We start from the raw sequence: 14,523 nt of genomic DNA on the forward strand, positions 1-14,523 counted from the left end.
TTTTACATTTTCAAATCCCTAAAAACTAATAAATTAATGAGTTTGACTCAGTATGTGGCTTGGCTGCTGATCCCTTCTATAAGTTAGGGAACAATTTTTTAATTACGAAAATTGGGAATCAAGTGTATCAAGTTTGTATGTGGATTTTAATCTACCCTTGTACACATTTATTCATATGTATTTATTTTAGACTAAACATTAATGAATATTTAATTATTTAATTAAATGACAAAGTATTTGATTTAGTACAATTAAAAGTTTTGTTTGTTCTTTGGAAAAGAGTAATTTATTTTATGGGTATTAATTCATGTAGAGATAAAGGAGTTACGTACATATGTATTACATTTTAATTTACAATTACATATGTCCTAAAAATAAAAAAAAAAACAAGTAAGAAAGTATAGTCGGGCGTGGCCGACCATATGATACCCTACACCAGTTATGAATATTAAATGTGATTTATTTTTCATAATAAAGCATTTATCTTCAATATTCCCTTGTTCCGATACATTTAAGCAATTTATGGATGAAAAACTTATTTTCTGAAAGAGGCTTTATATGGGGGCTAGGGGCAAATATGGACCAAGCCCGATAAAATTTTGTGAATATATTTATATTTACATAATATTTTATTGTGCTGAATTTCATCGCGATATTTGTGTTTATAAGTTAATTTGGGACATTCAAGTAATTTTCTGAAGAGGACTTTGTATGGGAGCTAGGGTCAAATGGGGCCCGATCTTTATGAAATTTGGCAGGGTCACCAAGACTTCAATAAAACTTAGTTGTGCCGTATTTTATCGATATATCTGTATATTTAACATAATTATGAGCTCAGAAGCCCTTTTCGGGGGGTTCTGTTCTATGGGGGCTAGGTGAAATAATGGACCGATTTTAACCATTTTCAATAGGCTTCGTCCTTGGGACAAATAAAACGTGCGTGCCGAATTTCATCCAATTATCTTAAAAATTGCGACCTGTACCTTGCGCACAAGGTTTACATGGACAGCCAGCCAGACGGACGGACGGACGGACATAGCTTAATCGACTCAGAAAACGATTCTAAGCCGATTGGTATACTTTAAGGTGGGTCTAGGACGAATATTTTTGTATGTTACAAACATCAGCACAAATCCAATATACCCTCCCCACTAAAGTGGTGTAGGGTATAAAAAACAGACAAGTACGTGCAGCTTAGATTTGATATTTAGAACAGGGTTGGCGATGTTGATACAACTGCACTTGTTTTGATACAGTTCTATCCTTAGTCAGCTGGATCTTAAATTAATAACATCATTGTAAGTAGAGTCAAACAAGCATTATTTTTTATTCCAAAATTTGTCTCTTCTGGACATTGAAGCTGACCTTAACAATGAAAAATCTTATATTATTAGTATCAGCCTTGGAAAAGCTTGACTAAACTACAATCTGGTTTCTAAAAGAAGTACTCTTATAAAGAACGAAGCGAGGACAAATAGGGGCACTAAAGGGTCTAAAAATATCGATTTTACACAGATGTGACTTAGGAACACATATCAAGATGCGATTTGTCCAAAACAATCTACTCAAAACACTGAACTCTGAATCTGATTACGAACTGAATCCTCTGAATACGAAATCTCAAAGACTCGAGGAAGTACATACTCTCATTTTCGGATAGTATCCCGGAAACACAACATTATGACCAGCGTGAACCGGGTCGTAACGGCCATGTATATTTACAAAAGAGTTAACACCACAAAATGGGGAATAACCATAAACTTGTTAACTGGTTTTTGAGGAGGTTAAGTATTAAACCGATTCTATTCTATTCACAGTTTTTTGGAAAGCACTGGACAGAAACTCCTTAACTGCTTATTCCTTGACAAAGTTCTATGGAGAATGTCAATCTATATAATAAAATGCCCGGAAAAAATACCTATTTAGGCACTATTTGCATCGCTAAACAAAATGCCAATTGACTTGTTATCCAGGAAATTAGTACTAAACACTGCTTTCTCATAACCCATAGAGACATACAAGTATTATAGACAAGATATCTAGTATACCAAATTATATGGATTATTGCATTCTCAAAGCTTTCCTCCAGATAAACATCGGTTTTACTATCTTCGAAAATGTAAAGCTAGGAAATAGAGAATAGAGTTTATCACTGAATTCGGGACTCATAACTATTGTAGTCTACTATTGTGTATAGTCTGTATATCAGCAGAAAATTTGGCTTAAGTATTACATAAATATCGATCTGAAATATTCAAACCTTTACCGATACCGGGCATTTTTAAACCGCCAAGAGATGCGCTAAAATCGGTACGCAACACAAGGAATCGATGGGCAACTGTATAGCTAATAAATTAGCGACAATCAAAGCATTAATGTCCGATATATTTAGATATAAAATCCCTTTTCAGAGCCCCTCAGAAAGTGTGCATATAAAATTTCTCTGACCAGATTAACCAACGTACCAACTTGCGTCATTACCAAGAAAATATGATCAATGCTTGCTACTAAAGACACAGCAAATCTCCTAGAACTATGTCGACCTAAACTCAGCTTATTGGTAAAACAAAAACTTTATATAGTATGCACTGAACGTATTATCGTCCGATGTTCAATTTTGTATAGCTGCGTCCGTAATACAGTGTATTCACTCAGAATATGTACTATCGAACTGACCTCAGATTTGCTCATTTTGAGGAGACTTCTCGTACTTGTCTCGTTAGGGTCAGTCCATAGGATATTTGTGGTTCAAACGGTTTTGCGTTCGTCAGGTTAACTACCACGAGTTCTCTTCCCTTTAAAGCTATTATATTTGCTCTTTCGTTGCCGACTACTCTCGAGTGGCCTGGTACCAATATGATAAAAACTTTATATTTGGGAGAATGTTTGATTAGAGATTTCTCACAATCCAATATGGTCCTCGATTTAACTTTATCCCCTGATATTGCATAAATGCGTTTTGGCATTGATGAGAATAAATATGGCGCAATGTTGGCATTCCGTTATTATTCGGACTTCAGTCTGGAAGATAGTGTTGTGATTAAGTAAGAGGTGGCATATTTATATAGCTTTCCAATGCGCTGACTACAGCTGTTTGATAATTTAATAATTCTCTATTTGTCCAAAGAAGTCCGTAAGTTTGAATCGGTCTTGAAGCATAAGTTAGAATCGGTCTTAGTGGGCCGAATTAATAAAAGTTCCAAATTCAGAAGTTGAAAAGGAGTACAGTTTCAAATTCCCTGGTAAATATAAATTGTATCGAGTAATACTTTTATTATGATGAAAAATTGTGGGATTTGACCCAAAAATATCGAAATGCTGTTAAAGAGTAGTACAGAGTATCCGAAATGTCTTACTAAAAAGTCTGAAGCGGATGTTCAAACTGATTTTTGAATCTTCATCAGAAATTCCTAAAATGAACAGTCAAATATAAATAAACACACAATCGTAATTGCTCTTCATTTATGTGCAACTTGCCATAAGACGTCTAAATTTGATGATTATTAAACCATAATTTATTCCTAGTAGTTACCATCAAACCTAAACAATCCATTAGAATTTTGTGTGGCACTGTAGCAAAGATAAGTATGTAAATGGGTATGGAAATAGAAAATGAAAATTTATTACACTCAACTCTAGTTGCATGTAAAAATTGTGTGTATAAAATTTAAGTATCCTAGTAGTAATATGTAGCAAGTGTTTATGCTTGCAACTCGTACTTAGTTAAACTTACCTCATGTAGAAAATTATCGGTAAATGAATGAGCCAAATTGTTACTTGTACTTTCCGTGCTACAATTTTCATTTCTAATTGTAATTCCTGCTATCGTTGCTGTTGTTGTTACCGTAGTATCTCTACTAACAACAGTTGTTGGTTGTTGTGCTGCATGGGTAGTTGGGTTTATTGCATTAGAGTTGTTGTTGGTGTTGTTAGTATTAGTAACTCTATTATGATTCGGTCGTGTAAGGGCGGAAAAACGACGACCCTGTGTTATTGTTGTCACATTTGCTTTTAAAGTTTCCAAAACGGGTTTGAATAAATTCAAATGTTTGTTCAAACGATGTTGACGTTGACGTAATGGTCGTAAAGAATTTTTCTTATACAAGGACTCGTACGAAGGTGGTTGTTTATTGGTCTCATCTGTTAGGGTAGCTGTGGCAGGTGGTGGGGGTGGTAAGAGTGTTACTGCTGCAGCTGAGTTTGCTTCCATAGAACTTTGCTGATGAGCAGTTGATGAAGCTGGTTGTTGCGTGGTTGCTGCATTAGAGGTAGACCACCATTTGGTAAGATTTGGTATACGTCCATAGGAAGAGTGATAGGAAATGCGATTTTTCTGTTGATAAGATGACATCATTGTCATCATGGCAGAGGAACTTGTAGCTGCTAATGTATTCTCATTATTATAGACATCATTAAATGTATCATCCACATTTACATTGACATCATCGTCATCATCTACAACGTCATCGTCATCAATTTCGTCATCCTCATCATGTTCAGCTGTAATGGCAGTGTTGTTCAGTAAACGGGTATGGGGTGTTGTTGTTGTCGTTGTTGTTGTATGCGCATTTAGCATAAGATTTGAAAAAGGCACTAATGGTGTTGTTACAGATGGATCACATAAATCTTCTGTTGTATAATATGCGCTCGACGTTGCTATTAAACTTGTTGCTGCCACAGCTGCTGTTGCTGCTGCTCTTACCGGTGTTGCTGTTGTTATATATGCCACAATATTTGTTGCTGTTAAGTGTGTGGGCGTTAGGGGATATTGTGTGGGTGGCAGTGCTGTCAATGCTCCTAGTGATGAGAGTGGTGGCAGTGACGTCGGTGGTGGTGGTGTTAAGGGGGGTATTTGAGTTGGTACACTCGTATAATCATATTGACTTTTAGATTTTTTCAATTGACGTTGCAATTGTTCATCATCGTCATCGGATGATGTATCTGTTGTTGAGGCACGTTCATATGGTGTCCATAGCATTGATGATAGAGCCTCTTCAACGTCAGGTGGTCTTCGTTGTTGCTGATGATGATGATGGTGATGGGAATTTTGTAGTGCTTGTTGCTGCTGCTGAAAACTTATACGTTTCGTTGTCATCGTGTCTGTGGGCATAGATGTTGTTTTTTTGCTTTATTCTCCTGTTGCCATAAAATTGAGACATTTCACTTGGAATTTTTCCTCTTTTGATATAGTTTTATTATTCCTTTATGTATATCTGTTTTTGGGGTCTTTTTGGAATTATTAGTTTTCAAAAGAATTTCATATTGATTTGTTTGCTTCTTTTGCAATACTTTGAGTATATGTAAATATTTGCCGATTCAAAATCTTTTGTAGGTAAATATTGAAGAAAAAATTTCACTTTTTTTATCAGCTTCTGAGTATTCAGGAAAGAAGGTATGGATCTATCTGTAAGTATTAAAATAATAAAATATATTTATAAACATATTTGCAATATTTTTATGAAAATATATAAAATCTTTATCAATTCAATAAACAATGAAGAATTACATTCCTATTCTGTTTGATATGTATTTATATGTAAAGAGCGATTTTACCCCCATTAAGACTTTTTCAAAGCAAAATATTTACCATATAAAATGAGAATATCTTATAATAACATAGGCCGACAAATTTAACCTCTGTTATATTTTATCCCTTCTTTGATATACATGTCTTAAATTAAAGTTTCATTAAAATTGTATAAAAAAATGACTAAGATATTTCGAAAGCATGATAAGATGTACAACAAGAGGTTTCAGTTTTGTGGAAGTTACTGTTCAGGATTTTGAGTTTAGCACACAATTAAATTCTGAGTAATAATCCGATCAATAGTCTACACTATTGTTTGAACTATACCCTAAACTAAAGTTTGGAATATAGTTTAAACTATAGTCTGTACAACAGTCTGAAATATAGTCTGGTACACATATTGTCTAAACTATTGTCTGAACTGCAGTATAGACTATAGTCTGAAATATAGTCTCGACTATCGTCTGGATTATAGTGTACTATAGTCTAAGCTATTGCCTGGACTGCAATCTGAACTATAGCTAAAATTATTGTCTTGTCTATAGTCTAGACTATAGTGTATCTAGTCCAGACTAGACTATAACCTGGACTATAGTATTGTCTATAGTCTGGACTATAGTTTTGTCTAACTTCTGGACTATGGTCTTGTCTATGGTCTGGAATATAGCGTTGTCTAACTTCTGGACTATGGTCTTGTCTATAGTCTGTACTATATTCTAGTCCATAGACTGAACTATAATCTACTCTATAGTCTGGCTTATAGTCTTGTCTACTGTCTTGTCTATAGTCTTGTCTATAGTCTTGTCTACAGTCTTGCCTATAGTCTTGTTTATAGTCTGGACTATAGTCCTGTCTATAGAATGGACTATAGTATTGTCTATAGTCTGACTATAGTCGTATCTATATACTTGTCTATAGTCTTATCTATAGTCTTGTCTATGGTCTTGTTTATATTCTGGACTATAGTCTTGTCTATAGTCTTGTCTATAGTCTTTTCTATAGTATTGTATATAGTCTTGTCTACTGTGTTGTCTATAGTCTTGTCTATAGTCAGGTCTATAGTCTTGTCTATAGTATTGTCTACTGTCTTGTCTATAGTTGTGTCTATAGTCATGTCTATAGTCTTGTCTTTAGTCTTGTCTATAGTATTGTCTATAGTCTTGTCTACTGTCTTGTCTATAGTCTTGTCTATAGTCTTCTCTATAGTCTTGTCTATAGTCTTCTCTATAGTCATGTCAATATTCTTGTCTATAGTCTTGTATATAGTTTGGACTATAATTTAGCTTATAGTCTTTTCCTATCAATAATTTAAACTGAACTGACATTTTGAACCGTTACAATAGAAAGTATATTATCTTCGAATTTTATCACGACATCATAATAAGTTCAAAAGTTATTTTCGATTAGGTGAATTTCGAAAGTGGAATTTATATGGGAGTTATGACCAATTATAGGTTGATCTGGAAATGAATTTCTTAAAATGATTTTTATATACAAAACTTATTCGAGTCGAATTTTATTTCGATATCATTATTGATTATGAGTTTAAATAGGAAAATTGGGGAAAGAAATTCTGCTAGAATTTTTGATTCTAAAGATATCAAGGGTCTTTAGAATATTGATTGCAACTAACATATATTAATAGAGGCAGACGGACCTAGGATCCGTAATATACATCTACAAACATTTATAAGTCTATAGTAGAGAGCACTCAGAATCACATTCTGTGTCGATTAAGCCATGTCCGTCCTTCTTTACGACTGACTGTCTATATAAACCTTGTGTGCAAGGAACAGGATGCAATTTTCGAAATATTTTGATAAATTGTGGACCATACATATTTCTGGGCCTAAGGACGGAGTCTACTGAAAATGGCTGGAATCGGTATCTTTTTTCGCCTAGCCCCATACAACCATACCATTTGGACTTTTTAGCTCATAACTATGCCAAATATATTAGTGTTAAAACAAAGTTTGATTATTGAATTATGATTTTGTTATTGATCGGGCCTTATTTGTCCCTAGCCCCCATACAAACTTCCCTTTAGATTGGAATAAATAGGGTTTTAAGGCCTATAATAAATATAGTATTGGACGAACTTGTTCAGACTATAAGTCTACCACTAGTTCAAGATTATCGGAAATACATAATTGAATAAAATAGTGAATTTTTCGAAAGTCGTACGAACATGGCCCTTTATTGGTTATTGAAGGAAACATTAAAATCCCATATGTTATTTCACTATTCAGGTACAAGTTTATTGCCCATTGAGTTTCCCACAGCAAAAATTCGATTTAACTGAAATTAATGCATTAATTAACATTACATATGTATGGATCAACGTTATACAACTTCATAAAAAGTAATAAACATATGTATGTTTCCTAGGGTATAGCTTACAAAAATGTAATCAAAATCTCAGCCCCTTAAGGACTTCCTTCCTTCTTTCACTACCAGTACACAGTAACTTCAACACTTTTTGTTGCAGTCTATAGGAAATTAACTTTCAGGGTAAAATTTTTTCTTCACCATGACGATTCTTTTCAACATCAATCAAAAATATTGCAAACTTAAGTTGTTGTCGTTGTTTTTACTTTTCTTCAGTATTCCTTAGTTGTGGAACTGGTAATGAGTAAGAGTATCTGTGACTTTGTAGCAAATAATTATGAACTTGTGTTGTTAATTACATTTAAAACTCAACCAAGGAAATCTTTTTTTTATACCCTCCACCACCATCAGTGGTGATAGAGGGTATATATAAGTTTGTCGTTCCGTGTGTAACACCAAGAAATATTCATCTAAGACCCAACAAAGTATATATATTCTGGGTCCTCATGAAATTCTGAGTCGATTTAGCTATGTCCGTCTGTCCGTCTGTCCGTCTGTCCGTCTGTCTGTCTGTCTGTCTGTCTGTCTGTGTAAAACACGCTCACATTAAAACTAAGCAAAGGAAATCAACCAAATTCACCCAAAATATTTACTATTATCCTAAGCAGTTTGGTATTGAAAATCAGCAAAATCGGTTCACAACGTAAAAAGTTATGAGTAAAAATTTCAGACTACCTCGAAAAAAATTACGTTTTTTTCATAATTCTTTTGAAGTTTTCTCAGAAACTACCAAAGATATTTCGATGAATTTTGTCACACATTATTTTTTCATGGCAGTGATCAATTATGTTGAAAATCTTTAGAATCGATCCAATATTTCCCATAGCCCCCATACAAAGGTATATATTCCCGGAAATTAGTTTATCGTTAATAACTCCCTCAAATATATCGGTATCAACATAAAATTTTGTACATGCAAATATAATATGAACAGAAATCATACTGTTAACGTAGATCTCAGTCGGTCCACAATTGGCCATTGCTCCCATACAAGGTCCACTTCCGAAAATCACTTAAACGCACATATTTCATTGATGAATAAAGCTATTGTGATAAAATTCGAGTTAAATATGTTTTGCGTACATACAAATCATTCTACCAATTTTTTTACGGATCGGTCCATTATTGGTCATAGCTCCCATATAAGGCCCACTTCCGAAAATCATTTAAAAGCTCATATTTCATTGTCATATAAAGCTATCTTGATGAAATTCGACACAAATATGTTTAGTCTAAATATAAATCACTCTACGAAATCTTTTTCGGATAGGTCCATAATTGGTCATAGCTCCCATATAAAGTCCCCTTCCGAAAATCACTTAAACGCATATATTTCATTGAATTATAAAGCTATCGGGATAAAATTCGACACAAATATGTTTTGTATGAATACAAATCAATTTACAAATTTTTTTACGGATCGGTCCATTATTGGTCATAGCTCCCATATAACCCCACTTCCGAAAATCACTTAAAAATACATATTTCATTGTTAAATAAAGCTATCGTGATAAAATTCGACATAAATATATTTCGTATAAATATAAATTATTCTACTAAATTTTTTCCGGATAGGCCCATAATTGGTCATAGCTCCCATATAAGGTCCACTTCCGAAAATCACTTAAACACATATATTTCATTGATAAATTAGGATAAAATTCGGCAAAAATACGTTTTGTGTACTTCAAATCATTTCACCAAATTTTTTACGGATCGGTCCATTATTGGTCATAGCTACCATATAAGGCCCACTTCCGAAAATCACTTAAAAGCACATATTTCATTGTCAAATAAAGCTATCGTGATAAAATTCGACACAAATATGTTTTGTCTTTATATGAGTCACTTTACGAAATTTTTTCCTTATCGGTTGAACTCCCATATAACTCCCATATAAGGACCATTTCCGAAAATTACTCAAATGCACATTAACAATCAAAGTTATCGGGATAAAATTTGACATAAATGTGTATTTTGTATATATGTATATATAAATCATTCTACTAATTTTTTCTTCCGGATCGGTCCATAGATTGTCTTAGCTCCCATATAAGGTATACTTCTGAAAATCAGTTAATACCATTTAATTCGTAATTAAATGATTATATCCGGATAAAATCTGTGTACAGATAAATCATGATATTGAAATGTTTTCAAACTGGACTATTAATACACATTTTTCTCGACCTAATTAAAATTAGTTTGACATATGCATAAATGTTAGTACCCTCAATAAGGAAACAAACATTTTGCCAAGGTATCTAAAAATTAGATAGTTAAATGGGTTTCAATAAAAAGTAGCCTGCTGGTGGAGGGTATTTAAGATTCGGCATAGCCGAATATAGCACTCTAACTTGTTTTTTTTCATTTTCTACAATTGTTGCTGTTGTTTTCATTTAGTGCTAATTAAAATGCAAAGTGATTTTTTATGAAGAAAAAAAAAAAAAACATTTTTTAATTCTCACGCTTTTCCTTGAAAACTTTTTCTAGCATTTCAGTGTATTTATATTTTTTTTCAAGTTTTATGGATTTATTGTACAATTGACGGGATTGGCAAACAACGAAACTGAAATGAAAATGACTGACTGAGTGAGTAAGTGAATGAATAAATGTCTGGTTTGCATGAATGCCTTTTTGTAGTCGTTGGTAGAGACCTAAAAACATGTATAATTTCGATTTTAAGTGCCACATGAAATTAATGTTTAAACTAAATACGTATTTTGCCATATGATGACCATATTTATAATTTCCTTTTTAAATATGTTTGTTTTTTTAATTTGACTTAATCTAATGTTGAAATAAATTAATTTAGAAATTTGTGTCGTTAAAGTGATTTAAGTAATAAGTGTGAGAAAATATATTTTTAATAAATTTATTCTTAAATATGAAAATCCTGTTAAAGCCTTATTTTTTATAAATCGCCTTAAAACTTTTAAATTTTAATAAAATTTAAAGTTTAAATTTTGGTTTCTCCTTTATTTTATGATTTAAAACCTTTTTATATTGTTGCCGTTAACATTGCCTGTTTTCTTTCCGCCAGTGAAATGTTTGTGAACAGTGATGTTTAAAAAAAGGGAAGAAAGTTGAGATATTTAAAAATTTGTCTGTCGTCCAACTGAAGTATTATTTCCATTTGAACAAGGGATGGACAATTTGGTACTGTCTCATCCATAGTCTAGTCTATAGTGTAGTCTATAGTGTAGTCTATAGTGTAGTCTATAGTCTAGTCTATAGTCTAGTCTATAGTCTAGTCTATAGTCTAGTCTATAGTCTAGTCTATAGTGTAGTCTATAGTGTAGTCTATAGTGTAGTCTATAGTGTAGTCTATAGTATAGTCTATAGTCTAGTCTACAGACTAGTCTATAGTCTAGTCAATAGTCTAGTCTATAGTCTAGTCTATAGTCTAGTCTATAGTCTAGTCTATAGTCTAGTCTATAGTCTAGTCTATAGTCTAGTCTATAGTCTAGTCTAGTCTAGTCTATAGTCTAGTCTATAGTCTAGTCTATAGTCTAGTCTATAGTCTAGTCTATAGTCTAGTCTATAGTCTAGTCTATAGTCTAGTCTATAGTCTAGTCTATAGTCTAGTCTATAGTCTAGTCTATAGTCTAGTCTATAGTCTAGTCTATAGTCTAGTCTATAGTCTAGTGTCTAGTCTATAGTCTAGTCTATAGTCTAGTCTAGTCTAAGTCTAGTCTATAGTCTAGTCTATAGTCTAGTCTATAGTCTAGTCTATAGTCTAGTCTATAGTCTAGTCTATAGTCTAGTCTATAGTCTAGTCTATAGTCTAGTCTATAGTCTAGTCTATAGTCTAGTCTATAGTCTAGTCTATAGTCTAGTCTATAGTCTAGTCTATAGTCTAGTCTATAGTCTAGTCTATAGTCTAGTCTATAGTCTAGTCTATAGTCTAGTCTATAGTCTAGTCTATAGTCTAGTCTATAGTCTAGTCTATAGTCTAGTCTATAGTCTAGTCTATAGTCTAGTCTATAGTCTAGTCTATAGTCTAGTCTATAGTCTAGTCTATAGTCTAGTCTATAGTATAGTCTATAGTCTAGTCTATAGTCTAGTCTATAGTCTAGTCTATAGTCTAGTCTATAGTCTAGTCTATAGTATAGTCTATAGTCTAGTCTGTAGTATAGTCTATAGTCTAGTCTATAGTATAGTCTATAATCTAGTCTATAGTATAGTCTATAGTCTAGTCTGTAGTATAGTCTATAGTCTAGTCTATATTCTAGTCTATAGCCTAGTCTATAGTATAGTCTATAGTCTAGTCTATAGTCTAGTCTATAGTCTAGTCTATAGTCTAGTCTATAGTCTAGTCTATAGTCTAGTCTATAGTCTAGTCTATAGTCTAGTCTATAGTCTAGTCTATAGTCTAGTCTATAGTCTAGTCTATAGTCTAGTCTATAGTCTAGTCTATAGTCTAGTCTATAGCCTAGTCTATAGTCTAGTCTATAGCCTAGTCTATAGTCTAGACTATAGCCTAGTCTGTAGTCTTGTCTATAGTCTAGTCTGTAGCCTAGTCTGTAGTCTTGTCTATAGTCTAGTCTATAGTCTAGTCTATAGTCTAGTCTATAGTCTAGTCTATAGTCTAGTCAATAGTCTAGTCTATAGGCTATAATCTAGTATATTGTCTAGTCTATAGTTAAGTCTATAGTCTTGTCTATAGTCTAGTCTATAGTCTAGTCTATAGTCTAGTCTATAGTCTAGTCTATAGTCTAGTATATAGTCTAGTATATAGTCTAGTCTATAGTCTAGTCTATAGTCTAGTCTATAGTCTAGTCTATAGTCTAGTCTATAATCTAGTCTATAGTCTAGTCTATAGTCTAGTCTATAGTCTAGTCTGTAGTCTAGTCTATAGTCTAGTCTATAGTCTAGTCTATAGTCTAGTCTATAGTCTAGTCTATAGTCTAGTCTATAGTCTAGTCTATAGTCTAGTCTATAGTCTAGTCTATAGTCTAGTCTATAGTCTAGTCTATAGTCTAGTCTATAGTATAGTCTATAGTCTAGTCTATAGTCTAGTCTATAGTATAGTCTATAGTCTAGTCTATAGTCTAGTCTATAGTCTAGTCTATAGTCTAGTCTATAGTCTAGTATATAGTCTAGTCTATAATCTAGTATAGAGTCTAGTATATAGTCTAGTCTAGTCTAGTCTATAGTCTTGTCTATAGTCTAGTCTATAGTTAGTCTATAGCTATCTAGTCTAGTCTATAGTCTAGTCTATAGTCTAGTCTATAGTCTAGTCTATAGTCTAGTCTATAGTCTAGTCTATAGTCTAGTCTATAGTCTAGTCTATAGTCTAGTCTATAGTCTAGTCTATAGTCTAGTCTATAGTCTAGTCTATAGTCTATAGTCTAGTCTATAGTCTAGTCTATAGTCTAGTCTATAGTCTAGTCTATGGTCTAGTCTATAGTCTAGTCTATAGTCTAGTCTATAGTCTAGTCTATAGTCTAGTCTATAGTCTAGTCTATAGTCTAGTCTATAGTCTAGTCTATAGTCTAGTCTATAGTCTAGTCTATAGTCTAGTCTATAGTCTAGTCTATAGTCTAGTCTAGTATAGTCTAGTCTATAGTCTAGTCTATAGTCTAGTCTATAGTCTAGTCTATAGTCTAGTCTATAGTCTAGTCTATAGTCTAGTCTATAGTCTAGTCTATAGTCTAGTCTATAGTCTAGTCTATAGTCTAGTCTATAGTCTAGTCTATAGTCTAGTATATAGTCTAGTCTATAGTCTAGTCTATAGTCTAGTCTATAGTCTAGTCCTATAGTCTAGTCTATAGTCTAGTCTAGTCTAGTCTATAGTCATAGATCTAGTATAGTCTAGTCTATAGTAGTCTATAGTCTAGTCTATAGTCTAGTCTATAGTCTAGTCTAGTCAGTATAGTCTAGTCTATAGTCTAGTCTATAGTCTAGTCTATAGTCTAGTCTATAGTCTAGTCTATAGTCTAGTCTATAGTCTAGTCTATAGTCTAGTCTATAGTCTAGTCTATAGTCTAGTCTATAGTCTAGTCTATAGTCTAGTCTATAGTCTAGTCTATAGTCTAGTCTATAGTCTAGTCTATAGTCTAGTCTATAGTCTAGTCTATAGTCTAGTCTATTAAAGGTCTAGTCTATAGTCTAGTCGTAGTCTAGTCTATAGTCTAGTCTATAGTCTAGTCTATAGTCTAGTCTATAGTCTAGTCTATAGTCTAGTCTATAGTCTAGTCTATAGTCTAGTCTATAGTCTAGTCTATAGTCTAGTCTATAGTCTAGTCTATAGTCTAGTCTATAGTCTAGTCTATAGTCTAGTCTATAGTCTAGTCTATAGTCTAGTCTATAGTCTAGTCTATAGTCTAGTCTATAGTCTAGTCTATAGTCTAGTCTATAGTCTAGTCTATAGTCTAGTCTATAGTCTAGTCTATAGTCTAGTCTATAGTCTAGTCTATAGTCTAGTCTATAGTCTAGTCTATAGTCTAGTCTATAGTCTAGTCTATAGTCTAGTCTATAGTCTAGTCTATAGTCTAGTCTATAGTCTAGTCTATAGTCTAGTCTATAGTCTAGTCTATAGTCTAGTCTATAGTCTAGTCTATAGTCTAGTCTATAGTCTAGTCGTAGTCTAGTCTATAGTCTAG

At 33.0% G+C, this 14,523-nt stretch overlaps 1 protein-coding gene across 2 annotated transcripts in view; it reads right to left on the minus strand.

Moving 5' to 3' along the window:
* The window catches only part of LOC119608985 (homeobox protein 2-like), a 42,767-nt gene that overhangs the window by 14,190 nt on the left and 14,054 nt on the right, over positions 1-14,523 (minus strand). For both annotated transcript variants that reach the window (XM_037963639.1, XM_037963640.1), the window contains exon 2: positions 3,734-5,404. In XM_037963639.1, the coding sequence (XP_037819567.1) occupies positions 3,734-5,110 (1,377 nt within the window). In that variant the 5' untranslated portion in view covers positions 5,111-5,404. The remainder of the gene's footprint in view (positions 1-3,733; positions 5,405-14,523) is intronic.

Source organism: Lucilia sericata, unplaced genomic scaffold (genome assembly GCF_015586225.1).
Source record: "Lucilia sericata isolate MDLA Ls3-8-SP2 unplaced genomic scaffold, ASM1558622v1 Contig000909F_arrow, whole genome shotgun sequence".
NCBI lineage: Eukaryota > Metazoa > Arthropoda > Insecta > Diptera > Calliphoridae > Lucilia > Lucilia sericata.